The sequence below is a fragment of the Hypoxylon fragiforme genome, assembly GCF_022984875.1.
Source record: "Hypoxylon fragiforme strain CBS 206.31 chromosome Unknown GGS25scaffold_8, whole genome shotgun sequence".
NCBI classification, from domain to species: Eukaryota; Fungi; Ascomycota; class Sordariomycetes; order Xylariales; family Hypoxylaceae; genus Hypoxylon; species Hypoxylon fragiforme.
The window spans coordinates 2923180-2946022 of NW_026054763.1; the positions used below are offsets into that span (position 1 = coordinate 2923180).

Here is a 22843-nt window from a genome sequence, read left to right on the forward strand (position 1 = left end):
TTGGACTCAATGGCTAGGTACCTAGTCTTATAAAGCTATTAGATATATATGGATGCTAGTAGAATATATGAATACTTTATCAATAGGAATCAAGCAAAAATTAGTACTTCGTAAGGAGGTCGCTCTTATGAGGCACGGCAGCATCCGTAAGACACATACTAGCCCTATGTCAGATATGTTCAAAGTTCATGTTACCAAGACAAATAAATGCAAACTCAGGTTTCTCTATCAGGCATATAGATCAGATATAACGAATACGTAGATTTTTTCATTCAAGTTTGCTTTTTTTTTTTTCATCTTGTTCATAGACTATTAACATTCATACAATACGCCAATAAATAGCTTGTCCCCTCCCTTCCCTACCTATACTATACCTACCACATTCTCGTAAATATTTTCTTCCATCTTCACGCCCAACACCTCCTCACAACTTACTAGCCGGCGCCGCATTCCCCACCGTCGTGATCTCATTATACAGCAGCGTCGTCAAGAAGTCCGCGTAGTCCTCGCCCGTGACCTGCGCCGCGAAGTACTGCGACGCCAGCGCGAACTTGTTGCTGCCCTTCGGCGCCGCCGCCGCCAGCAGCTCCGTCTGCTCTTTTAGCAGGCGCAAAGCGTACGCCTTGTCGACTTTGGTCCCCTCCGCGGTCGTCACGCCGTGCCGCACCCATTGCCAGAGCTGTGACCGGGACACTTCGGCTGTGGCGGCGTCTTCCCTGTGTGGTTGTTAGTTCTGTTTAAGAGGAGGAGGGGAAGAATAGAGAGGAAGGAAGGATGGGGTCGAGGGTATGAGTATTTAGGTAAGAAGGGTGACGAAGGGTAGAGGACAGTAGATATACAGTAAAGACGCGACAAAGCAGTGAAATGATTAAAACGTACATCAAATAGTTAATCGGCACGCAGCCAATACCCCGGACCCACGCCTCCATGTAGCTGACGCCGATGTTGAGGTTCTTGCGGATGCCGTCCTCGGTGATCTGACCGGGCACGTTCATGTTCAGCAGGTCCTTCTGACCGATCTGGACGTCCTCGCGCCGCCGGAACAGCTGGTTCGGCGTCGGCATGTGCTTGTTGAAGATCTCGGATGCGATGCCTGCTAGGGCGGGGTGGGCCACCCATGTACTTTTTGGGTGTTAGTACTACAGTGAAAAGGGGGAGAGAGAAAGAAAAACATACCCATCATGCCCAGCGCGCACCTCCCTCAGCTTATCCGCCCTGACACCCTCCATCGCCTTCTCATTCGCCTCGGGGTCATTCTTAATCGGGATCTGCGCCGCCATGCCGCCCATCGCATGGACACCCCTCTTATGGCACGTCTGAATCAGCAACTTCACATACGCATCCATAAACGGGACCGTCATCGTGACCGCACTACGATCAGGGAGCACAAACGCCTTGTTCTGGCGGAACTTCTTGATCGTGCTGAAGATGTAGTCCCAGCGGCCGCAGTTGAGGCCCGAACTGTGGTCGCGCAGCTCGTAGATGATCTCGTCCATCTCGAAGGCGGCGAGGATCGTCTCGATCAGCACGGTCGCGCGGATGGTTCCCCGGGGGATCCCGACGTAGTCCTGCGCGAGGTTGAACGCGTCGTTCCACAGGCGTGCCTCCAGGTGCGACTCCATCTTCGGCAGGTAGAAGTACGGGCCGAAGCCTTGCTGAACGCTCTCGCGCGCGTTGTGGAAGAAGTACAGCCCGAAGTCGAACAGGGACCCCGAGATCGGCTCCCCGTCTACGGTGACGTGCTTCTCGTCTAGGTGCCACCCGCGCGGGCGCACGATGAGGGTAGGAAGCACGCGGTCGGAGCGCAGCTTGTACTCCTTGGGCCCTTGCTTGAAGTCGACTTGCCGGCGCACGGCGTCGTAGAGGTTCACCTGCCCGTTGATCATGTTGTCCCAGGTTGGTGCGCTCGAGTCTGGTTTTCGATTGTTAGCCAAATCCTGACACGAATAGCCCTCATCATGTTTATCATATATGCATATGTCAAATATGATCACTCTCGATTCCCCACCACCCTCGACGGACAACAAAGAAAAGAATCCATAACGACATACCTTCAAAATCCGCCATATACGTCCAAACATCCGAGTTCAGCGCATTAACCACCATCTTGCGATCCGTCGGGCCCGTGATCTCGACCCGCCTGTCAACAAGCCCCGGGGCGGGCGGAGCGCCCTTCCACGTGGGGTTCTCGCGGATGTGTCTGGTCTCGGGGAGGAAGTCGGGGAGGTTTCCCTTATCAATGTCGGCCTGGCGCTGGATGCGGCGGTCGAGCAGGGCCTTGCGCGTGGTATTGAAGGAGCGGTGCAGCAGGGCGAGGAAGGCGAGGGCGGCGGGCGTCAGGATTTTCTTGTGCTCGGCTTGCACGGCGCCCGAGACGGTTACGCCTTGCAGGATGGAGTCGGTGGTCGCCATGGTGGGTGGTGATGGTGTGTGGTAGTAGTTGTGTTAGATAAGACGGCACCAAGTTGATATGATTCTCTGTATAGATGTATTCTGGTTTCCTTGAAGCGTGGTGTATATGAGTCGATGCTCAACAAAGCTAGTAGTAGTGAAAACTAGATGAAAGGGAAGAGGGGAGAGTAGCAAACAGTAAACTAGGAGGGTATAGATAGATAAGTATGTAGAAGGGAGAAGAGAGAGCTACTGTTAATTAGATAAGGTACCTTAGTAGATACTTAAGTCTCGATACTTATGTACCTTGGAGAGAAGGGATGACAGCAGCAATACGGTTACGGATCAGTAGATAGTGGGTGGCTCACGGTTATAAGAAACGGGCAATGATGTTTAGTCTAGAAGCCAAGGTAAGTAAAGTACACCAGGTAAACCGCTTTAAAGGTCAAAAAGCCAAAGGAGGGGTGTCTCAGTTTATCTACCTAGGTCATAGTCAGGCATGTAGCTAGGTGTGTATAATAGACAAAGCCCACTACCACGGTACATGGACTAGGCCAGAACCTCCAGATGCTCCTCTCAACTTAGTAGCTATTACACGTGGGTTGTACTGTGCTGTACCTACACTAACCACGGCATTGAGACGAGGTGACGAGGTTTAAGCTCCAACAGAACAACCCGTCCCTCCAGGCAGGTTCGGTTGGAAGGAGGATAGATGAGTGGCTACGTGATGTTGAAGTTAGCCGACGAGAAGAGGTGAAGGATGACTACTAGACGTCCAAAAAGATGTCTGGGCCTAGGCAAAAGAAGCTTGTGAAGATGTGGCATTGTGGGGAAATGTTAAACGTTTGCCCCATATGCCATAAGTACATGTAGTTACTTACATGATCATCACATGTGAGATATGTATTAAGCGTATTTACATAGCTAGGTACATCCAGGTATGTACACTACTAGGTAATATGTAATAGGTACATATCTACCGTAAATCTCAAGAGCCGGCACCCGGGGAACCTCTTAGAGCTCCAACCCCGGTTCAAAATTCAAATCATAAAAGGGGAGGATACTTTTCCCCACATGCCAGCCAGTTCAAAACGGTCATCTTTTGATCGAATGAGATCAAACTATTGATGTAATTGCTAATTGGCACTTCTCATTGGCTCCTTCTTGCCGTAAGCAGTGAAACCCATCTGCCCGTCGCACACAAGGAACCGTTTTCGTTGTTCGATTATTAAGAATTGGAATACCTAGGTAGGGTAGTGAATGATTGTGGATCATGACGGCATCAAGTTCCATCTCCCTTCTTATCAACTCACCCCTCAACCCCTCCTACCTACTACATCCAGATACTCTATTCTTGCAAGTAAAAAAAATTGTAAAAATCACGGCACAGCAAGCTACACGGAAATGTGGACTTGGGGATCCTGTCCGGCTCAGCGATGTCGCCAGTGGATTAACCATTTCCGTTGTCGGCTCTTGCAATAGACAGTACCTACATACCTACCTCCCTAAGCAATCATACACACCGAAAGGAAAATCTTTGTGTTGCGCCTTGTATGTAACCAAGTGAGTGACAAAGATAGATAGATAATACCATAGATAATAAGCACCCTCACGTACTCCATAATGCCGCGCCTGTCCCGAGATCGTGGGATGGGCCTTGGCTACCCTACGGCCTACCCTCCACCAACGTATCAAACACCCAAATCAAAAACGTTACTTATCGGAAAACCGCCTCAAGGCCTAAAAGAAAGGGCCGGGTGACGTAGGGGTGAGTGAGCCTAGAACTTCCGAGATGCCGAGAAACGATCAATGTACCTGAGGTACCTTGAGTCCCGGCTGCCGAGGTCGGGCGGGAGCCAATTCCAGGTCCTAGATCGGTAAAGTTCCCGAGACTACCCGAACCCCCGTTCCCCAGCTTCACTCCTACACATCATCATGGTGTATTCTATGTAGTTACATACATAGAAAGCAGTCATTACCTAACAAGACGCAGCACCAAGCCAGAGATAATCCATCAAGCCGATAAGTGAACCCCTATTTTTAACTTACGCAAGTCTAACATCACCATCTCTTCCGAAGCTCGGGCATCTACATGCACCTAGGCATCAAAGATTATGTGTGTGTGTGTCAAAGTTTACTATTTACTCTTTATTCTTTTTACTTTATGTACAACCTGTCGCAACCTGTACAGGACCGATGTCGTCTTTTTCTGACATGACTCTTGTCACCGACGCGATGCAAATCAATGCGTTGGCAAACGCCAGGGTATGTATGATCTTAGCGAGAACAGGAATGGTGGTGGTCGTGAAAAGTTGACGACGACGATGTCGCCTCCTCGAGCGCATCTAGTTCAGCTTGGACGTATTGCAGGACGGGCTCGACTATCTGGTGCACCTAACCCTTGTAGGGCTTGGGCCCGACCATGAGTTCCGGCTTGACTAGCGTGTCGAATTCGTCCGATGTCAACGCATTGAGTTCCATGGCGCTGTCCTTCAGATTTAGACCCTTCTTGTGCGCGTTCTTGGCGACTTTAGATGCCATGTCGTAACCAATCTTGGGGTTAAGGCAAGTAACTAGCATGAGCCTGAGACATTTGCAATCGTTAGTCATTACTTTTATTCATCATGGACATGGGCATGGGCAATGGGTATGAGTTGCACTTACGATTCCTTCATGATGCTAGAAATCTTCTCCTCGTTGGCTTGAAGACCCTCCACAAGGTTCTTCTCAAACGAGCGCATACCGTCTGCCAGGATTCGCGTGCTGTGTAGTAGGTTTCGAATAACGAGGGGCTTGTAGACATTGAGCTCGAACTGGCCGTTCATGCCACCAATGGTCGTCGCAACGTGGTTACCCATGACTTGAGCGCAAACCATCGTCAAGGCCTCGCATTGCGTGGGGTTGACCTTACCGGGCATAATGCTGGAACCAGGTTCGTTTTCTGGCAGAATCAGCTCACCAAGACCGCAACGAGGGCCGCTGCCGAGGTATCGGATATCTTGAGCAATCTTGGTGATGGACGCAGCCAAGGTGTTAAGAGAGCCTGAGGCTTGGACGATGGCGTCATGTGCAGCTAGCGCTTCGAATTTGTTCGGCGCTGTCTTGAATTCGGTCCCCGTCATCTTAGTAACCTCCTCGGCAATGGCTTCCGCGAAGCCTTCGAAGGTGTTGATCCCCGTACCGACAGCGGTACCACCTTGAGCGAGGAGTCTCAAATCCGGCAAGGAGCTCTCTACTCGCTTGATGCCAAAGTCGAGCTGGGCGACATAACCGGAGAATTCCTGGGCCAAGGTCAAAGGTGTGGCGTCCTGAAGGTGGGTTCGGCCGATCTTGATGATCTTCTTGGCCTCGAAGTCGTCAACCTTCTTCTGTAGCGCATCTCGAAGACTCTTCAGTGCTGGCAGTAGCTCGCCTTCCAGTTCGAGAACGGCGGCGATGTGCATGACAGTAGGGAAGGTATCGTTGGAGGAGGCGGAACGGTTAACGTGGTCGTTAGGGTGAACGGGCTTCTTGGTACCCATGGTGCCTCCTAGAATCTCAATGGCTCGGTTTGAGATGACTTCGTTTGCGTTCATGTTAGACTGGGTGCCTGAACCGGTTTGCCAGACGACCAGGGGAAAGTGGTCGATGAGCTTGAGGTCAGCGACCTCTGCAGCAGCTTGTTGGATGGCCTTGCCGATCTTCTCATCTATTAACTCGTAGTCGCATCGTGTAAGCCAGTATTCCACGGTTATGTTACTAGTTTAGGTAGGGCACAATGCGCTCCAAATGGGATTTATGGCATACCAAGTCCGTATCGCATATTGACAGTCGCCGCAGCGCCCTTCAAAATACCAAATGCCCTCACAATGGGGGGTGGCATTCGATCTTGAGGCTGGTTGATCCGGAAGTTGGAGAGAGAACGCTCAGTTTGCGCTCCCCAGTACTTGTCTGCCGGGACTTGGACCTCGCCAAAGGCATCGGTCTCGGTTCTCGTGTTTGCTGCCATTCTTATGGATGTCGCATGGAAATTTCTCTGAAATCGTAGGGAATAGGTCGGTTTGCTAAGTATGTTGGAGTTGGAGATATTGAGGGTACTTGTCGAAGTGGCATATGACGATATAGGTTTGCATGCAGACGAGGAGAAGGATGAGGAGGTGTTGCATGTGCAAGACAAACGTGGAATGGCCCTCGGTCTAAGGCAATTCCTAGCTTGGCCTGCGGCCGTACTTCCTACCGATCGCAGCATGATTCAATCTGTATGTGCGTTATGTGCGTCACGCAGCAGTTTCCCTCCCAGGATCAGTTGGTATAATTGAGTAATTGAGAGGCACAAGCTGCCAATTGGCTAAAAAGGCAAGTATCAGCTGACAAGAACAATTACTAAAGAGTCTTAGGAAGTTCTTAACAAGTTTAGACAGAAACTGTATAAACTTTCGAGGTTAAGGATTGGTGACTCTTTATAAGAGGACCCGGTTTAACTGGAAATGGTTCACAACTTACTATGTATGTAGTTATGTAGTTACAAGTATTTCGGAAAAAGGGCGCGTGAAGAAAATTGAAGACGAAAATAAAAAAAACCGAAACGAAAAAAAAAGGCTCAACTTCTAGTTTAAAGTTGTACAACGTACTTACTTACGGCGGTACTTACTAGGTGCATGGTTGATTCTTACTTGCCAATCTTACATACATACTGCGTAGTACACGTGTAGCAGACGGGTATCTACTTCCTATTTGCCGGTGATCTAATCTATCCATTCAAATAAGGAAGCTCGGACCGGAAACACCCGATCTTGAAAAGATCGGGTTCGGGATTGGAAGTACCCCCTTTATTATGTAATCATACATTTATTTAGTCTGCATGAATACTACTAGTAGTAGGGGGGATTAAATAGGGGTACAAGTAAAGACCATGAATAGGGGTAAACCACAAACATTCATTAATCAGTATACACAATACGTAGAAAACATTACCCCATTATCTATTTACAATCTTCTGTTTTCACAAGACTTACAATGCAACCTGGAACCCTCATTGCATCTGCCTAGGCTAACGCTACCAGCCGCATTACATCCATTAGCCAAGTAGGTAACCCCAAACAATCTCCCCGGTTTGTACAAAGAAGTAAGTAAATACAGAAAGGGTACACGAGATAATGACTATTATCGTCCTCTGTAGTCAGTCTCTTGGGCTTTTGATGTAACACCAGAATTTCCATATCCAGTTTCTCTCCTACTCCCCTAAACTTGTAACCTCTTTTGCCTTCCAAGATTGCGAAGTTGGGTAATTAAAGGTAAAGGCGAAACTTCAACTGAAAAACTTTCTTCCCTCTCGTTCTGGTACAATCTCAGAAATGAGTCTTGGATATCAACGCATTTTCTTTTTAGCTCGACCGGCTTTGGATCTACTCGTCTTCGTCTTAGAAGATCCGGATACCGCCGTCGAGTGTCTGGACCATCTTCTTGGTCTTGTTCTTGTCAACGACAAGCAGCCCACGCCATTTGAACACATCGTTCAGCGCATCGACGACCTTGTGGAAAGTAGTGGCCGCTCCACGCTCTTGCGTAAATCGCACAATGCATAGCTCGTTGCGCGATCCATGCTCGATAACCGTCATGATCTCCGCTGCGAAGGAGGCTTCTTTCAAGTTGAGATCTATCGAAAAGCGTTAGTACCTATATAGCACACCCGTTTCATGAAACGAAATCATTAGAGATAGAGAGATACTCACGGTTCTTCTTCGCAACCCGCGCAAACACAAGATTGCGGTCCCTGTCGACCTCAAGGTCTCTCATGCCGTGACGGCGCCAGTCCCGGAGGAGAATAACCAGCTCGTGACGGACACGGTTACGGGGGATCGCGAAGCAAATGTAGCGAGTCGCTGGCTTGACTCCAAAGATGCGCGCGAACCATCCCAGCTGTGGATCGATCTTGCGCTTTGTAGATTCATCTGCCCCCTTGGTCGATGCAGGGCGGAATGGGTTGCTGAAGATACGGGATTGATCGGCGCTGGATGCGTCGTCCCAGTCGGAATCTGCGTCTAAGGAGGGTTAGTTTCTTCGAATACATACATACATGGTTAGTTGAGTTCATAGAGCACCTACCTGCAACGGAGAGCCTCTTCTTAGGTTGCTCTTTGCGCCAGAATGCAAGACCGAAACTCTTCTTCTTGACTAGTGGGATAGTTGCCGGACCAGCAGATGACTTGGACTCTTTGCGATTAGTCTCGACTGCATCACCGGGCATAGGACCGTCAAAACTAGATTTATCTTTGGAGCCCCGTTTAAACCATGACGCCTTCTTCTTGATAGTATGGGCCGACTCTTTCTCGGACACCATGGTAGTTTCCCCTGAAACAGGGTCTCTCATCTTATTAGCGTACTGCTTGTTAATACTCTGATCTTGACGGATCTGGGGGTAGAGACTGAGATTTTGCTGCGGTTTGCTTCGTGCACTAGGAGTTGCTGAAGCTGAAGCTGGTGCTCGGCTCAATGAAGCATCGACCATGCGAATCGTGTTCCTCTTTTGAGCTAAGAACTCCAGTTCTTCGCCTTCATTCGCCAGCATCGAGGACTCGGCGGGCGCAGAAACAACGCGAGGTTTATCGCCGTCTCCGTAATATTCATCTTCTTTAATTGCTTCGTTGATCGATGGTAGGGGGATCTTGTCTTTGCCCCATTGCGTGCTGTATTGCGAGTAGATGGGCGCCGAGACAACTCTGCGGTCTGCGTCTGCCCGATCCGGAGCTCCGATAATATGCGTGCGTCGGTGAAGCTGTAGAGTTGCCTTATCGACTCTCTTGGTCGTTGGCGTGGTGTCCACATCTTTCGGTGGCGGAACCGGTCGGTGCTCTCGGCTGTCGCGTGCTCTCGCGTTGATGGTTCCTTGAGCAATTGGGGCCGTGTTTATAAAAGACGACGACATCCCACTCTCCGAAGTTGGTGATTCAAACGCCGAATCGCTGATGTACGATCCTTGACTTAGTAGGGTGCTGTTAAACGCATCGTCGCAGTCCTTCGCGATGCTGTAACTAAACTGGCGTAGCTCATCGTTCCAGTGAAGCCCATCTCCTTCAGCTTGGGATACATTCGTCAAAGATCGCGTCCCGGACCGGCGTCGTCCCGAGTTCCTGGAAAGCTTTCTCTTCTGAGCAGGGCTGGCAGGTGTCGTGTGATCCCGATTGATTGTGGTGTCATCTCCCGCGATGCTAGCGGGTTTATGTTCCATCATATCATTCTGATCTGTCGACTGTTTGCGAATGTGAGAAAAGTTGACTCCTCGCTTACGGCGTATTACCGGCCGTTTGCATGATATCTCCTCTCCACTCCTAATCGAGTTTAGGGAATGTCGCGAGTTACGAAGTGATGTCGGCGGCGGTCTCAAGTATCGTCCACCTCTTCCATGTCGTGAGTATGTAGAATTGGTCCGTACCGACCCGCTGCGTCCGCTTGCGGCCCTGGAGGCTCGCGTGGACGTAGTGCCATTACGGTGGACGACAATCCTCGCTTGGCTAGCTACTACATCTTCTATAACCCGAGAAGCTTTGTATGGATCGTAGCTCATGACCGTTGCAGCACCATCTGTGCTCTCAAGATCGTCACCGTTCTTATCAGTGGCGATAGTTGAGATGACTGTGAATCGTGAGGCAGACCGCCCATCTTTGGAAGTGAATTCGCGAGTCAAGCATGTCTGCTTCCAATTTTGTGGTTTAAGGTGGTGGTAATCACTAGCAGAATAGGTCAGGTCTGTATTATAATTTTCCATCTGCTTCTCTCGGTAGGTATGGAGAAGCCAGTAGAAAACCTTGAAATTGTTTTTCCTATAGATGCATATGTTAGTACACTAGGAAATGCTTCCAGTTCATGATTGCCAGGACTTACTCAGGACTTATCAACTTCGCTGCTAATTGCGCCTCGCTGTAGGTGTGCCATACAGCTTTCAACTGCCGCAGTGTCTGCGTATCGACCTCTTCAGGGGGAACCGGGTCGTTCCGAGCGTTAAGCCGATAGTCGCGGGCATTGTCCGGATTGTTGAGGTTATCCAAATGATCGAATCTGCGGACCAACGGGTGTTCCCAGATCTCTGGAGGGGTTATACGTTTCTCTGGATTCACCTCCAGTATACGAGTGACCAAATCTCGGGATTCAGGGGTCAGGAAAGCTGGAACATGGTATATCCCCTTCTGAATCTTGTTAAGAAGCCGAGTGACGCTATCGTCATTGAAGGGTAGGACATTGACCAAGCAGGCGTACAGAATTACGCCCAGACTCCAGAGGTCTATGGTTTCGCCACGGTAGGCTCCATCACCGATGAGTTCAGGGGCTGCGTAATGTGGACTTCCGCAAGATGTCTTCAACATGTGGTTCCGGCTCTGATGCAGGGCCGACATGCCAAAGTCAGTGATCTTTAGTTGGCCATCTTCGGCGATGAGAATATTCTCTGGTTTCAGATCACGATGGCAAATGTCCAGAGAATGGATGAATTGAACAGCGCTTAGGATCTGTCGAAAGTAGAACATTGTCTCCATTTCTGATAGACGGCCCGCTTGACCAAGATAGCTGTATAGATCACCGCGAGGTACATACTCAAGGACGAGATAGCTGTGTAGAGGTTAGCAGATGAGCAATAAGTGGAGTCGAATATATTACTTACATTTCTGCGCGATTCTCCCAGATGTCGTACAACTTGACGATATTGGGATGGTCAATTAGCTTCATAATGGCAACCTCTCTCTCAATGGCGAGAGGAATACGGTTCTCAGCTTTGTACTCTTCGCGACTACGGTCCCACTTATCCAGTGCCGCGATGCTGCCAGGTTGAGTGTGCGTGTTGCCGTCCCTGGCGAGGATTTTGACAGCAGCTAGTTCACCAGTGACATTGTGTCTCACTAGTCGTACGTGAGCAGCTGAGCCGTTGCCCAGAGTCTTACCAAGCTCCCATGGTCCAACTTGGGTTTTACGGCGCCTACCATTGGAGAAGGTAGATACAGTTGATATCTGCGAGGCTCTCCTGGTATCTTCTTTAACAACTCGTTGCACGGCTTTAGGGACTGCCGATGTGTGCGAATTAGTGTTAGTGTTAGTGTTCGTACGAACATTCGAGTTCATATGAACAGGAGCATTCATAGGTCTTGTGGGAGCACTTTTGGTTGAACTAGTGCGCTTTTGGGGGCGTTGATTGTCGGGAGGATGCGCTCGGAGCGGATTAGGAGGAGGGATATTAACTTGAACAGGCTTGAGAGCCTTCGCTGGGGGCCCATTGTTGCTGTTGACTCGAGATGTTGCATCTCCGAGAGGAGCGCGAGGAGGCCGAGGCTTTGAGGCCCGATAGTCAGCCATACCTGATAATGTCCTACGATGTCCACGCCGAAGAAACAAGTATTCAGAACATCAGCTAGGACTAGGAAACCCTAATATGGCTCTAGGTGTCCAATAAGATAGATGGGGTGGGATGGTGGGATAGATGAGGATGTATCAATTCTAATTAACAGGGGGATAGGACACAGCCGAGGCTTGTGAACAAGGAGTTGTATGTAGTAGTTGGTAAGAGAGGAGTGGGTGGTTGTGAGGTAAGGTAAGTTTGAAAGTAAACAAAAAGAAAAGAAAATGATAGGTGGGTGGTAAGTGGACGGACGGGTAGACTGACACCTGGCTAGTGAGGTACTAGGTAGGTATCGGCACTTGGGTTATTGCGTCAAGGGAAGCCAACAGTGCTGCGAGTGTTTTAAATTCCAACTTGAATGAACCCTTAGGGATCCTGGGGAGATTGGAAAAGGTTGGGTGATAAGGGGGGTGTGCATGCAAGATATCCAGTAAGGTATCCAGTAAGGTATCCAGTAAATATGAGGGAGCGTTCGATGTCTGGTCTGTAGAAGGTAGATAGTTAGTTACCTACAAGTCTGTTGTAGAAAATGTAGGTGTAGCTAGAGATGATGAATTTCTGGTTCAAGGAACGTGGTGTTTTACATCGGACGCGATCAAGTCAGACATTCCAAAAACAACATTAAGTACTTCTCATTGTCTCCGATCATTACGAGTAGACAGTTTGGATTGTCAAGATTTGAAGTGGATAATTATAGATGCAGTACTAGATGCAGTACTAGACGCAGTACTAGATGCAGTACCTGCATATTCAACTCTTGACACTCGTTACTGCCTCGGTACCTACCTAGTACATACCTAGTACACATATCTCATGTACCCTACAAGGCAGATACCTAAAAGAAAGGGCTTATGATGCCTCTAGTAGCTACTATTCTAATTCCTACGTATGTAAAATACTCGAAAAAATACTCGAAATTAATATGAAAAACAAGGGGAAGTTGAGATATCTATACACATCTTAATTATGTGAGACTCAGCTAATCCCTCATTTGTCTCATTACTGAACAACAGGGATGATGTCAACATGGTAGTTGGCAGGTGTCAAGGTAAGACATGAGGATCAATGAATTGGTTAAATATGTACCTGAAGAATGAAATACTACAGATGTAGGTACCTAGTAGAATAGTAGCTAGTATGTTGAAGTGAAGTTGAAGCGAGTTTAAGCCGCAGTAACCCCAGACCTACAGTAAGATCTGGACCCCACTCCCCACCACCCCACTTCTATCGAGCTACGAGCCCCACCCATCAAACGCGTCTACTGTACAGGACACTAAGGCAGTTAGTTAACCTTGTACCGCGTCGTGCACTGAAAATAATTGAATGCATGGCATTTCATTTATGCAACATTGAAATTCTCATGTCAACCAACAACTACAGCCTGATTGCCTGGAAATACCTATATAGGCATGACTGGTACCTAGCCTAGTAGGCACATAGTAAGACATTACATGCCTATCTAATATACAACTCGACACTATTTCTTGATTTATCTGCTGTCCATCTTCCAACCCACTTTCTGGCTATGGCGCCTCTCGAATCCCGCCGTCGGTCGAGGGCCCGGTTTGAAGAAGAAAACGGCGGGCATTCTTCCGATTCGGATACCGCAAAACGACGAAAGCGCACTATCAATGGCCTTATACCAGAAGAAGTCGACGACCGAGTTGATCTCGAAGCCGAAGATGATATCGAGGTCGACCAGAGCTACGATAATACTCTGCGAGATAACGAGGTAAAGCCTTCACCTCCATCCTCGCAGTCGCAGCCTGGTCAAGCCATCAACCCATTCCAGTTCCAACCTGGTGCTATCGTACGAGTTCTTCTCGAGAACTTTGTCACCTACGAACATGCCGTCTTCAATCCAGGCCCCAATCTCAACATGGTCATTGGCCCCAACGGCACTGGCAAGAGTTCTCTGGTTTGTGCTATTTGCCTAGGCCTAGGCTTTCACCCCAAACACCTCGGACGAGCGAGTAGCATGGGAGAGTTCGTGAAGCACGGAAAAGAGAGCGCTATAGTTGAAATCGAAATACAAGGTCGGCCAGACCAACGTACCAACCCGGTAATTCGACTACAGATTCGCAAAGAAGACAACAAATCGAAGTGGTGGCTCAATGGGAAGGAAGCCAATCACCAAACTATTAAAAATGTTACCACTGATCTGCGCATCCAGATAGATAACTTGTGCCAGTTCCTCCCCCAAGACAGAGTTGCTGAATTTGCTGGTCTTACTCCCATCCAACTTCTTCACGAGACCTTACGAGCGGCTGCCCCGGAGCCTATGATCGAGGCGCACGAACAACTTAAAGAGCTTCACAGGAAACAGAAGGAGGTGAAAGCTAGACTCGACGACAATGCTGAGACCCTGAAGAACCATGAATCTCGTCAGCAGGGGTCGCAGGCTGATGTGGACAGATTGCGCGAAAGAGAAGCCATCCAAAAAAAGATTGAAGATCTGCAGCTTGCTCGTGCCCTTGCCGAGTATAACAATGCTCGGCGGTTAATGAGCGAAGCTAAGCAGAAAAAGCATGACGCCGCCAGGAAGCTAAAGGAACTGGAACGGGCCTGTGGGCCTGCCTTGGAGGCCGTGAACAAAAAGCATGAATACAGTCAGAGAATATTGGCTGTTGTAGATGAACGTAAGAGAGCGTTGAGGGAAGCTGAAGCAGCATGTGAAGAACTTTACCAGGCTATTGAGGCCCAGGACGAACGGATTAAGCATCTTCAAAATAAGAAGACTGCGGAGGAAGGTTCGCATACTGCCAAAAAGACCGAGATAGCCAAGATACGAAGAACAATCACAGATCTCGAGGCTAAATTACAGAACAAGCCCCCAGAGTTCGTCGCTGCTGACTGGAATCAGAAAATTGTAGGTGATAACTGTTGCACCCGAACAGGGTCTGATGCTAATATGGGTATGAACAGCGCTCAGAAGAACATGTCCAGCGAGAGAACGAGGCGGAGAGGCGTCAGCTAGATACCCAGAGCGAGGAGCTGATGACACTTTTCAGGAGAAGTTCCGATGGGAAGAGGCACAATGAAAGAGCTTTGGAAGCCTTGAATTCCAAAGAGGGCCAGAAACTTGCTCAGTTAAGAAAACTCAGCCCAGAAGCCGCCAGAGGCTGGGAATGGCTTCTAGAACACAAAGACGAGTTTGAAAAGGAAGTTCTTGGCCCTCCGATGTTGAACTGCTCTGTTACGGACAAGCGGTATTCAAACCAGATCCAATCACTTCTTTCAAACGACGACTTTTTATGTTTTACTTGCCAGACTCGAAATGACCACAAAAAGCTCAGCAACCATTTCTTTAAGCACCTCGGAATTTCAGTGACTATAAGGACATTCATGGGCGATCTCGCCTCTTTTCGACCCAGAGTCCCCAAAGAACAGGCTCGCACGATGGGCCTTGATGGATACGCAATCGACTACCTTGAAGGCCCAGAGCCAATTCTGGCAATGCTCTGCTCGGAGAAGAAGCTACACGTCTCTGGAGTTTCTCTCCAAGATGTCACTACCGACCAGTATGAACAGATTGCGAATAGCGAGGGCATACCTAGCTGGGCAACTGGCCCTATAATGTATCGCATCTCAAGACGAAAGGAATATGGCAGCCATGCTGTCTCGACTACTACTAGGAAAATCCCTCACGGCCGTTTCTGGACCGATCAACCTATCGACAATGCCGAGAGATCCACCTTGCAAAGGCAGATCAATGAGCTAACTGCTGAAATGGAGGAACTCCAAAAGCAAATGGTCGAGAACAAGAACCGCACCAAGGAGATGGAGGCTACTGGGAGGGAGAGCCGAGCGAGAGTAGTGAGTGTTGATTCCTGCTTTGATTTAGGCATTCAAGATTTTAACCGCTTTCTAGGATGCATTACGGAATGAGAAGAACGAATTGCAAAAAGCTGCTACGCAATACGCAACCCTCGGGGACAAAATAGCGGCCGAGAGACTGCAATTGGAGAATACGCAGAAAGGACTCGTTGAATGCCGCAAGAGAATATTCGAATACGGTGCACAAGAAGATGAGCTTATCGTGAAGAAGGTGAAGTCTGTCCTTCAGCACAAGGAAAGGCTTTCTCATATTCGCGACGCGCATCAAGCACTGTTGGAGACTCTGATCCAGCTTGTTGAGGCACAATCAGATGTGAAAGGGCTAGAAGAACAGAATGCCAGCATCAAACAACAATTAGACGACAAAAAAGTCGAGATCGAGACTCTGGCAAAGGACGCGGACAGGTTGAAAGCAGAGGCTTCACATGCGAGACATTTAGTGGAAGAGGCTGTTGGTGTAGGTGGTCGCGAACGATTCGTCGAGCTGAATGCCATGGTGGAGGGCAAAACGGTTGAGGACGTCGACAATGAGATTGGCGCTGAGTCTACTAAACTCGAGTTAATCCATGGAGTCGACCCAGCCATCCTGCGACAGTACGAGAAGCGTGCTCAGGATATCCAAGAACTTATCCGCAAGAGGGAAGAGATGAATGCCAGGCTCGAGACCCATACCCGAAAGATTAAGCAAGTGATGGAGCAATGGGAGCCCGACGTTGACAAGGTCATTGGTAAGATTAACGATGCCTTCAGCTATAATTTTGAGCAAATCAACTGCGCCGGCGAGGTTAGCATCCATAAAGACGAGGATTTCGAGCAGTGGGCCATCGAGATCAAGGTCAAGTTCCGGTACGCTTTCCCCCTTTTATCAACTGTTATGTCTGATATATATATGTTATCAATACTAATATACTCTTACAGCCAAAATGAGACCCTACAACAGTTGAACCAGCACCGACAGTCAGGCGGCGAGAGAGCCGTGTCCACAATCTTCTACCTGATGGCACTGCAATCGATGGCACAAGCACCGTTCCGCGTCGTCGACGAAATCAACCAGGGTATGGATCCCCGCAACGAGCGCATGGTACACGAGCGCATGGTCGAGATCGCCTGCCGCGAGCATACCAGCCAATACTTCCTCATCACGCCCAAGCTGCTTACCGGCCTGCGCTACGACGAACGCATGCGCGTCTTGTGCATTGCCTCGGGCGAGTATATGCCTGCTGTCGAGGATGCGATGAAGCTGGACTTTGCTAGCATAGTCAACATCCAAAGACGCCTTGTCGCGGCTGCTGCATAGTCGGCTTCGGCAAGTAATATTTCGCGTTGGTATTTGCCTTTCAGATTGTTAGGCAATTCAAGGGCCTGACACTCTACTGCTTTTCCTTTTCTCTTCACAGATGGATTGCCTTGCCCTGATGTCTACGAATTGATGAATATGAAGTATACACATCGTGTTCAAGGAGTTAACGGGGAGTGGAAAGGGTGGTCGGGTTGGTTGGTATGAGGTATCTCTTACCTGCCTGCATAGTAGGTAACCTACCTATACACCCAGGGAAATCGATGGTAGGGGCGGGGATATACCAACCCGCCCCTCCATTCATGAGGCTATAAACAGGACAGGACAGGACGTGGTAGGAAGGTATTAAAGGAAGGACATGGAAGAAGCATCGCTGCTGATATTCTGGTCCAGGGTGATGTGATGGAATGGAAACTAGTTTCGAGGTTACTTGTACGCACATGTGTATGTACCTACTTTGAGCATCTCAACTTTTCACGTACCTACATGTACATCTATTGTATGTACATACCTAGGTTAGGTACGTATGCAGGCACGTAGGCACGGTACTTACCTATGCACGAGCCCACTAGTTAATGGCCTATGTGTGTATGTGTGTCTCCATAGCCAACACATGATGTGTACCTATATAATTTCAAACCTCGTCTCGCGTTTGTAAACCAGTATCTATTTACCTAACCTACATGTAGGTACACACCTACCTAGAGTACGAATGTAAAAGTACCTACCTACCTAGGTATGCCCCCTATTACATAGTACCTAGTACCGACCTAACCTACAAGGTTAATAGCTACAGGTATCTAGCTACCCCATGTAAAAAGCAAGATGGCAGTGGAATGGTAGGTATTGTTACCTAGCCATCTCTATCGTGCCAAAAAAAAACCAGCACCGAGGAGTCTGGATGTAAACGAAAGTGATTTCATACAGTACATCGTTAACAATCGTAAATAGGCACTTCAGGTATCTTAGGTAGGTACCTAGGCAGGCAGGCAGGTAGGTAGTGATATGATTAAGATTAAATAGGTATATACGCAGCCGCTTTAGTAGATGCAATATGATACAGGTTAGGCGCCTGGATATATGCATACATCCATTCATTCGTTTCCATGCGTCGTCTTCATGTCTCTTCCTCTTCCCCTCCCCCCTTTCCCCTCGCCCCTTTCCCATGTTTACTCACCTAGATACCTAGCTCACATATTCCTCAAAATATCCCCCAGCGCTTTTACCTTCCCTCCAATCGTAACCGCATACCCCATCCCCACAACCCCCTTCGTAAACCGCCACCCGCGCCCCTGGTCGGGGACGGGGTACTTGACAGGCGGGGGAATGGCAGTGCGGATGCCGAGCCACGCGAAGCGATCCTCGCAGACGCTCTTGAGATTGCAGAGGCCGCGGAGGCCTTCCTCGCCGGCGAAGCGGCCGTACCCGGACCCGCGGACGCCGCCGAAGGGGAGCTGCACGGCGTAGAAGACGGCGAAGTCGTTGACGGCGACGCCGCCAGCGCGGATGCCGTGGACGACGGATCGCAGGACGGGGTCAGAGTCGCGGCCGTAGACGGAGGCGCCGAGGCCGAAGTCGGGGGCGTTGACGACGGTGAGGATATCGGAGGCGGAAGAGGAGGGGGTGCGGAGAATGGTCATGATGGGGCCGAAACACTCTTCGTTCGCGATGGCCATGTCGGGGGTTACGTCGACGATGAGCGTCGGGGTGAAGTAGAAGCCCTTCGGGTGGTCAGGGTGTGCGTAGCGTTTTCCGCCAGCGAGGAGTCTGGCCCCGTCTGCCACAGCGTCTGCGATCAGTTTTTCGTAACGGGCGAAGGAGGCATCAGAGACCATGGCGCCAACGTCCTTGTCCAGACCCATCCGTAGGGCGCTGACGCGGGGCTCGAGCATCGAGACAAGTTTGTCGTAGACACCTGGCGTCGCAACGATGCGCTCGATGCCAATGCAGTTTTGGCCCGAGGACTGGAAGGTGCCGCGCATGAGGATATCGACAATTCTATTCAGGTCGTTGGCCGCGGAGTCAAGCACAACAGCGGCGTCTTTGCCACCTAATTCGGCGACCACCGGCACAAGAGTCTTGGCAGCGCTAGCGGCAACGGCGTGGCACACGGGCCGGCTCCCAATAAATGTCAGATGGCTAATGCCGGGGTGGCTCGTGAGATGTCCGGCTGTCTGGGGCCAGCACACGACGCTTTGGACCAGTTGAGGGTCGTGGCCATGGGCGACGAGGGCGCCGCGCGCAATGCTCGTGTAGTATGCCGCGCTCCAACAGGTCTGCTCGCTCACTTTGACGACAATGCCGTTGCCCGCGAAGATGGCACTTATAATAGGGCCCATCAAGTTATGGAACGGATAATTCCAGCTCACGAGCGCGGCCACCACGCCTAATGGCTCGTAGTGTACTGTGTTCTTCTTATAACTCATGAGCAGGTTCGTCGGACGGCGGCTCGGACGCAGAGCCGCTTCGCCGTGCTTGATGGTCCACTGTAGTTTCTCGGCCGTCACCAAGATCTCGCCAAGCTGAGCGTCGACCATGGTCTTTCCCGAGTCGAGGGAGCTGACATGACAGATTTGCTCTTGGTTGTCGAGGACGTATTGTAGCATGGTACGCAGAACTTTCCGGCGCTCGTTGAAGGTTGTTTTAGCCCATTTCTCCTGGGCGGCTTGAGCCTGTGCTATAGCGCGATCGATGCCGGCGGGAGTAGAAGGGTTTACGAAGCCAAGGAATTGGCCGGTAGCGGGCATGTAACATTGAATGGCGGTAGTGCCTGAGACTTTAATAGTTGGGTTATCGAGTATCTTAACATCGTCGGGTTTCTTGGGAGCCGGGACGGTGTATCGTTTTGGCTTGTCCCAGTAGTCGGTGTGAGTGAAGTAGAGCAACGAGCCCCCTACAACGGTGAGTATGAGAGGATATAGGAGGAACACAATGTCATTGAGCCTATATATGAGAATTGTAAGATACAATTGCTACGAAAGAGCATACTTGGTAATATCAGGACATGTAGAAACATACGGGAACTGTTGGATGAGATCGGTAAATTGGTCGACCCATTGGACGACATCTTCGACCGCCATCTTCCAGGATTAGAATGGGTCGAAGACTTCTATTCTAATTCTTAGGTAATATCATTCTCAGTTAATTCGCAAGACTAACAGAACTGGTTTTTGCATGATCCCAAAAGATGGGATGGTTCAATGGCAGAATATAAAAGAGAGGAAGGAGACACGATCGTACCACCATTTTTATTGTTTAATTGCTATAAATAAGCTTCACTTTTGTTATCGATTAGTTATTTACCAGGGACAAGTAAATAAAATGGATTCAGGGGTCCAGAACAAGGGGCAACAGGGCAGTTACCAGGGTTAGGGGTGATTGATAACATATATTCGTAGTGGGTCACATGATCGCAGTAACCTAGAGGTACCAAGTAGTTATGTACGTACTATGTAATACCCCACGTTAGAGCTCTCATTGAATTGAGTCATCCCACTTCGACTTTAACCTTTTTTTTTCTTTTCGCCTTTTTTCCTCTTGGGCATACATATAAACGATCTGGGTAATGCTGCGGGCACTCAGTAGACTGAACAGTAGACTGAATAGTAGACTGAACAAGCTAGGGACATTTTCAGCAACCACTTCAAGTTCAAGTCCTTTCAAAATACCCTTCTTTTATACAACTTTCTCGTTTATTTCCCCAGCCCGATCTAGTCACCCTTTTTCTGGCCAAACTTCACCATCTACGCCCATCACCGATACTACCACCGATATGGCTTCGAAAGAGGCTAAAATTTCCCTCAAGGCCCCCAAAGGCACCCGCGACTGGTCTGGCCCGGATTTACTCCTACGAGATCATGTATTGTATGTAATTCTGCTCGTTGCTTCTATCCTTGGGATAACTAATTATTAACATGTGAAAATAGCGAAACGATAAGCAATGCATTCAAGCTTCACGGTGGCGTTCCTCTCGATACCCCTGTTTTCGAGCTAAAGGAGATTCTGGCCGGCAAGTATGGTGAAGAGGGGCGCCTGATATATAACCTCGAAGACCAAGGTGGTGAAATATGCGCTTTGCGCTACGATTTAACCGTCCCCTTCGCCCGTTGGCTAGCCATGAACAACATACAGCAGATCAAGCGCTACCAGATCGCCAAGGTTTACCGTCGCGATCAGCCTGCTATAGCCCGCGGCAGGATGCGCGAATTTTATCAATGTGATTTCGACATCGCAGGTACCTATGACTCCATGATCCCCGACGCCGAAATTCTACGTGTTGTCGTCGAAATCTTCAAAGCCCTCGACCAAGAAATAGTCATCAAGCTAAACCACAGAAAAATATTGGATGGCATGTTCGCCGTCGCCGGTGTTCCAGCAGAGAAGACCCGTCCCATTAGCTCGGCAGTGGATAAGCTAGATAAGGAACCGTGGGAGACTGTGAAGGCTGAGATGGTGGAGCAAAAGGGGCTCGCCGTGGAGGTTGCCGACAAGATTGGCCAATTTGTGCTAAATCGAGGCACTATCGACGAGATGATTACATTTATAAAATCCGACGAGAGCCTCGCGGCCAATGACGAAATCAAGGCAGGACTTGCCGATATGGAACTCCTATCCTCCTACTCCAAAGAACTAGATATCTTCGACACGGTCTCATTCGATCTATCACTCGCCCGTGGTCTCGATTATTACACTGGTTTAATCTACGAAGTCATCCAGAAACCCCAAACTGCTGAGAACTCAGACGGCACGAAGTCCAAGAAAAACCAGGATGCATCAGCTGTGGGGAGCATCGCCGCCGGTGGCCGCTACGACAACCTCGTCGGCATGTACGGCAAGAAGCAGATCCCATGTGTCGGCATCTCCTTTGGCGTCGACCGCATATACACCATCATGAAAGCGCGCCAGGGCGACAACCAAGGACGCGCGCGCCAGGTTGACGTCTACGTGATGGCTTTCGGTGGCAAGGAGTTCGACGGTTTACTCCTACAGCGCATGTCCGTGGCGCGACAACTATGGGAGGGCGGAATCCGCGCCGAGTTCAGCGCCAAAGTGAAGCCCCGACTACCCCAACAGTTCAAGGCTGCAGAGGATGTGCCGATTGGCGTTATTCTAGGAGCCGATGAGCTCGCAGAGGGCAAGGTCCGGGTGAAGGTGCTAGGCACCGGAAAGGGAGGCAAGGAGGACGAGAAGGATCAGGGACAGCTCGTGCCCCGCGATCAGCTTGTGGAGGAGGTGAAGAAGTTGCTGCAGGCGACGAATGGCACGAGTTTGCCGATACGATAGAAAGGGGGTTTAACCTCTGTGATGAAGTTGAGAAAAAAACAAAAAAGAAAAAGAAAAAGAAAAAGAAACAAAAGAGCATATAGTTAAATACGTTAAAAAGCAAGGTAGATCGAAGGTTGGGAAATTTAGATACCACCTGCGCATTGTTCCGCGATTATTCTTTCGTTGATGCATTGATTCGGTGATTCTTGTCTCCATGACAGCCGTATTTAGGTATCTACGCCACAATACGGAATAACCCCCCCTGAGTACTCACAAACACTCGTGACTCAAGAATCTCACAATTTTTCATACGAAAGGAATAGGAAGAACATGTACAGTTATTAATCTATAGGTACCTATCTAGTACCGTCGTAAGCAGGCAATAAACAGGTACTGACTTCAAGTTGCGAAAAACCCAACCAACCCCCTTTCCGCCCCATTCCAAACACAACACAATCAGAGGAAAGAAAAGACAAGAAAACAAAACCTTGGAAAGCAGCTCCTTCCGTGTCCTGTCTCCCACGTATGAACTCAAGTTGAAAGTTGAAAACCTGTGATTACAAAAATGTACCTGACGTGTCGTGTCGTGTCGTCGTAATCGGTCTAGTAAACCATCTCTATGTCATTCTCATAATACATAATACACGGTGTGCGAAAAAAGAAATTTGAAAAGAAAGAAAAGAAAATAGATG

The 22843-nt window shown here is 49.3% G+C and overlaps 6 protein-coding genes across 6 annotated transcripts; 2 read left to right on the forward strand and 4 right to left on the reverse strand.

Annotated features, from left to right (window-relative positions):
- Nucleotides 1-343: 343 nt before the first annotated feature.
- Nucleotides 344-2743, reverse strand: GGS25DRAFT_432282 (malate synthase, glyoxysomal). The gene is made up of 4 exons (XM_049258665.1): nucleotides 2052-2743; nucleotides 1177-1912; nucleotides 880-1122; nucleotides 344-716 (listed from the first exon to the last, which is right to left on the reverse strand). Exons 1-4 carry the CDS (start codon nucleotides 2410-2412, stop codon nucleotides 425-427), a joined length of 1632 nt encoding a protein of 543 aa, XP_049114267.1. The 5' UTR covers nucleotides 2413-2743; the 3' UTR covers nucleotides 344-424.
- Nucleotides 2744-4497: 1754 nt separating this feature from the next.
- GGS25DRAFT_505286 (fumarate hydratase) lies at nucleotides 4498-7010 on the reverse strand. Its single transcript, XM_049262204.1, has 4 exons — nucleotides 6874-7010; nucleotides 6178-6718; nucleotides 5056-6079; nucleotides 4498-4975 (listed from the first exon to the last, which is right to left on the reverse strand). Exons 2-4 carry the CDS (start codon nucleotides 6617-6619, stop codon nucleotides 4786-4788), a joined length of 1656 nt encoding a protein of 551 aa, XP_049114268.1. The 5' UTR covers nucleotides 6620-6718; nucleotides 6874-7010; the 3' UTR covers nucleotides 4498-4785.
- A 223-nt stretch (nucleotides 7011-7233) lies between these two features.
- GGS25DRAFT_505289 (Pkinase-domain-containing protein) lies at nucleotides 7234-12451 on the reverse strand. Its single transcript, XM_049262205.1, has 6 exons — nucleotides 12337-12451; nucleotides 11024-12236; nucleotides 10252-10971; nucleotides 8476-10190; nucleotides 8103-8411; nucleotides 7234-8026 (listed from the first exon to the last, which is right to left on the reverse strand). The coding sequence occupies exons 2-6, from the start codon at nucleotides 11707-11709 to the stop codon at nucleotides 7791-7793; spliced, it is 3666 nt and encodes a 1221-aa protein (XP_049114269.1). The 5' UTR covers nucleotides 11710-12236; nucleotides 12337-12451; the 3' UTR covers nucleotides 7234-7790.
- Nucleotides 12452-13061: 610 nt separating this feature from the next.
- GGS25DRAFT_505290 (P-loop containing nucleoside triphosphate hydrolase protein) lies at nucleotides 13062-17536 on the forward strand. Its single transcript, XM_049262206.1, has 4 exons — nucleotides 13062-14621; nucleotides 14678-15568; nucleotides 15624-16435; nucleotides 16508-17536. Exons 1-4 carry the CDS (start codon nucleotides 13278-13280, stop codon nucleotides 16884-16886), a joined length of 3426 nt encoding a protein of 1141 aa, XP_049114270.1. The 5' UTR covers nucleotides 13062-13277; the 3' UTR covers nucleotides 16887-17536.
- A 372-nt stretch (nucleotides 17537-17908) lies between these two features.
- GGS25DRAFT_505292 (ALDH-like protein) lies at nucleotides 17909-20218 on the reverse strand. The gene is made up of 2 exons (XM_049262207.1): nucleotides 19905-20218; nucleotides 17909-19829 (listed from the first exon to the last, which is right to left on the reverse strand). Exons 1-2 carry the CDS (start codon nucleotides 19964-19966, stop codon nucleotides 18077-18079), a joined length of 1815 nt encoding a protein of 604 aa, XP_049114271.1. The 5' UTR covers nucleotides 19967-20218; the 3' UTR covers nucleotides 17909-18076.
- Nucleotides 20219-20658: 440 nt separating this feature from the next.
- Nucleotides 20659-22169, forward strand: GGS25DRAFT_515693 (histidyl-tRNA synthetase; the record flags this gene model as incomplete). The annotated part of the gene is made up of 2 exons (XM_049263107.1): nucleotides 20659-20750; nucleotides 20813-22169. 2 exons carry the CDS (start codon nucleotides 20659-20661, stop codon nucleotides 22167-22169), a joined length of 1449 nt encoding a protein of 482 aa, XP_049114272.1.
- Nucleotides 22170-22843: the final 674 nt, after the last annotated feature.

Bases quoted from the DNA above. Each gene is read 5' to 3' on its own strand.
- GGS25DRAFT_505292 (XM_049262207.1), bottom strand. From the start codon at position 19,966: ATGGCGGTCGAAGATGTCGTCCAATGGGTCGACCAATTTACCGATCTC. The intron at 19,830-19,904 runs GTATGTTTCTAC...TCTCATATATAG, and splicing joins GATCTCATCCAACAGTTCCC to GCTCAATGACATTGTGTTCC.
- GGS25DRAFT_505290 (XM_049262206.1), top strand. From the start codon at position 13,278: ATGGCGCCTCTCGAATCCCGCCGTCGGTCGAGGGCCCGGTTTGAAGAA. The intron at 15,569-15,623 runs GTGAGTGTTGAT...ACCGCTTTCTAG, and splicing joins GGGAGAGCCGAGCGAGAGTA to GATGCATTACGGAATGAGAA. The intron at 16,436-16,507 runs GTACGCTTTCCC...ATACTCTTACAG, and splicing joins GAGATCAAGGTCAAGTTCCG to CCAAAATGAGACCCTACAAC.
- GGS25DRAFT_505289 (XM_049262205.1), bottom strand. From the start codon at position 11,709: ATGGCTGACTATCGGGCCTCAAAGCCTCGGCCTCCTCGCGCTCCTCTC. The intron at 10,972-11,023 runs GTAAGTAATATA...ACCTCTACACAG, and splicing joins TGGGAGAATCGCGCAGAAAT to CTATCTCGTCCTTGAGTATG. The intron at 8,412-8,475 runs GTAGGTGCTCTA...AACCCTCCTTAG, and splicing joins GAAGAGGCTCTCCGTTGCAG to ACGCAGATTCCGACTGGGAC.
- GGS25DRAFT_432282 (XM_049258665.1), bottom strand. From the start codon at position 2,412: ATGGCGACCACCGACTCCATCCTGCAAGGCGTAACCGTCTCGGGCGCC. The intron at 1,913-2,051 runs GTATGTCGTTAT...ATCGAAAACCAG, and splicing joins GTATATGGCGGATTTTGAAG to ACTCGAGCGCACCAACCTGG. The intron at 1,123-1,176 runs GTATGTTTTTCT...ACACCCAAAAAG, and splicing joins GTGCGCGCTGGGCATGATGG to TACATGGGTGGCCCACCCCG.
- GGS25DRAFT_505286 (XM_049262204.1), bottom strand. From the start codon at position 6,619: ATGCTGCGATCGGTAGGAAGTACGGCCGCAGGCCAAGCTAGGAATTGC. The intron at 6,080-6,177 runs GTATGCCATAAA...ACGAGTTAATAG, and splicing joins CAATATGCGATACGGACTTG to ATGAGAAGATCGGCAAGGCC. The intron at 4,976-5,055 runs GTAAGTGCAACT...CAAATGTCTCAG, and splicing joins TCTAGCATCATGAAGGAATC to GCTCATGCTAGTTACTTGCC.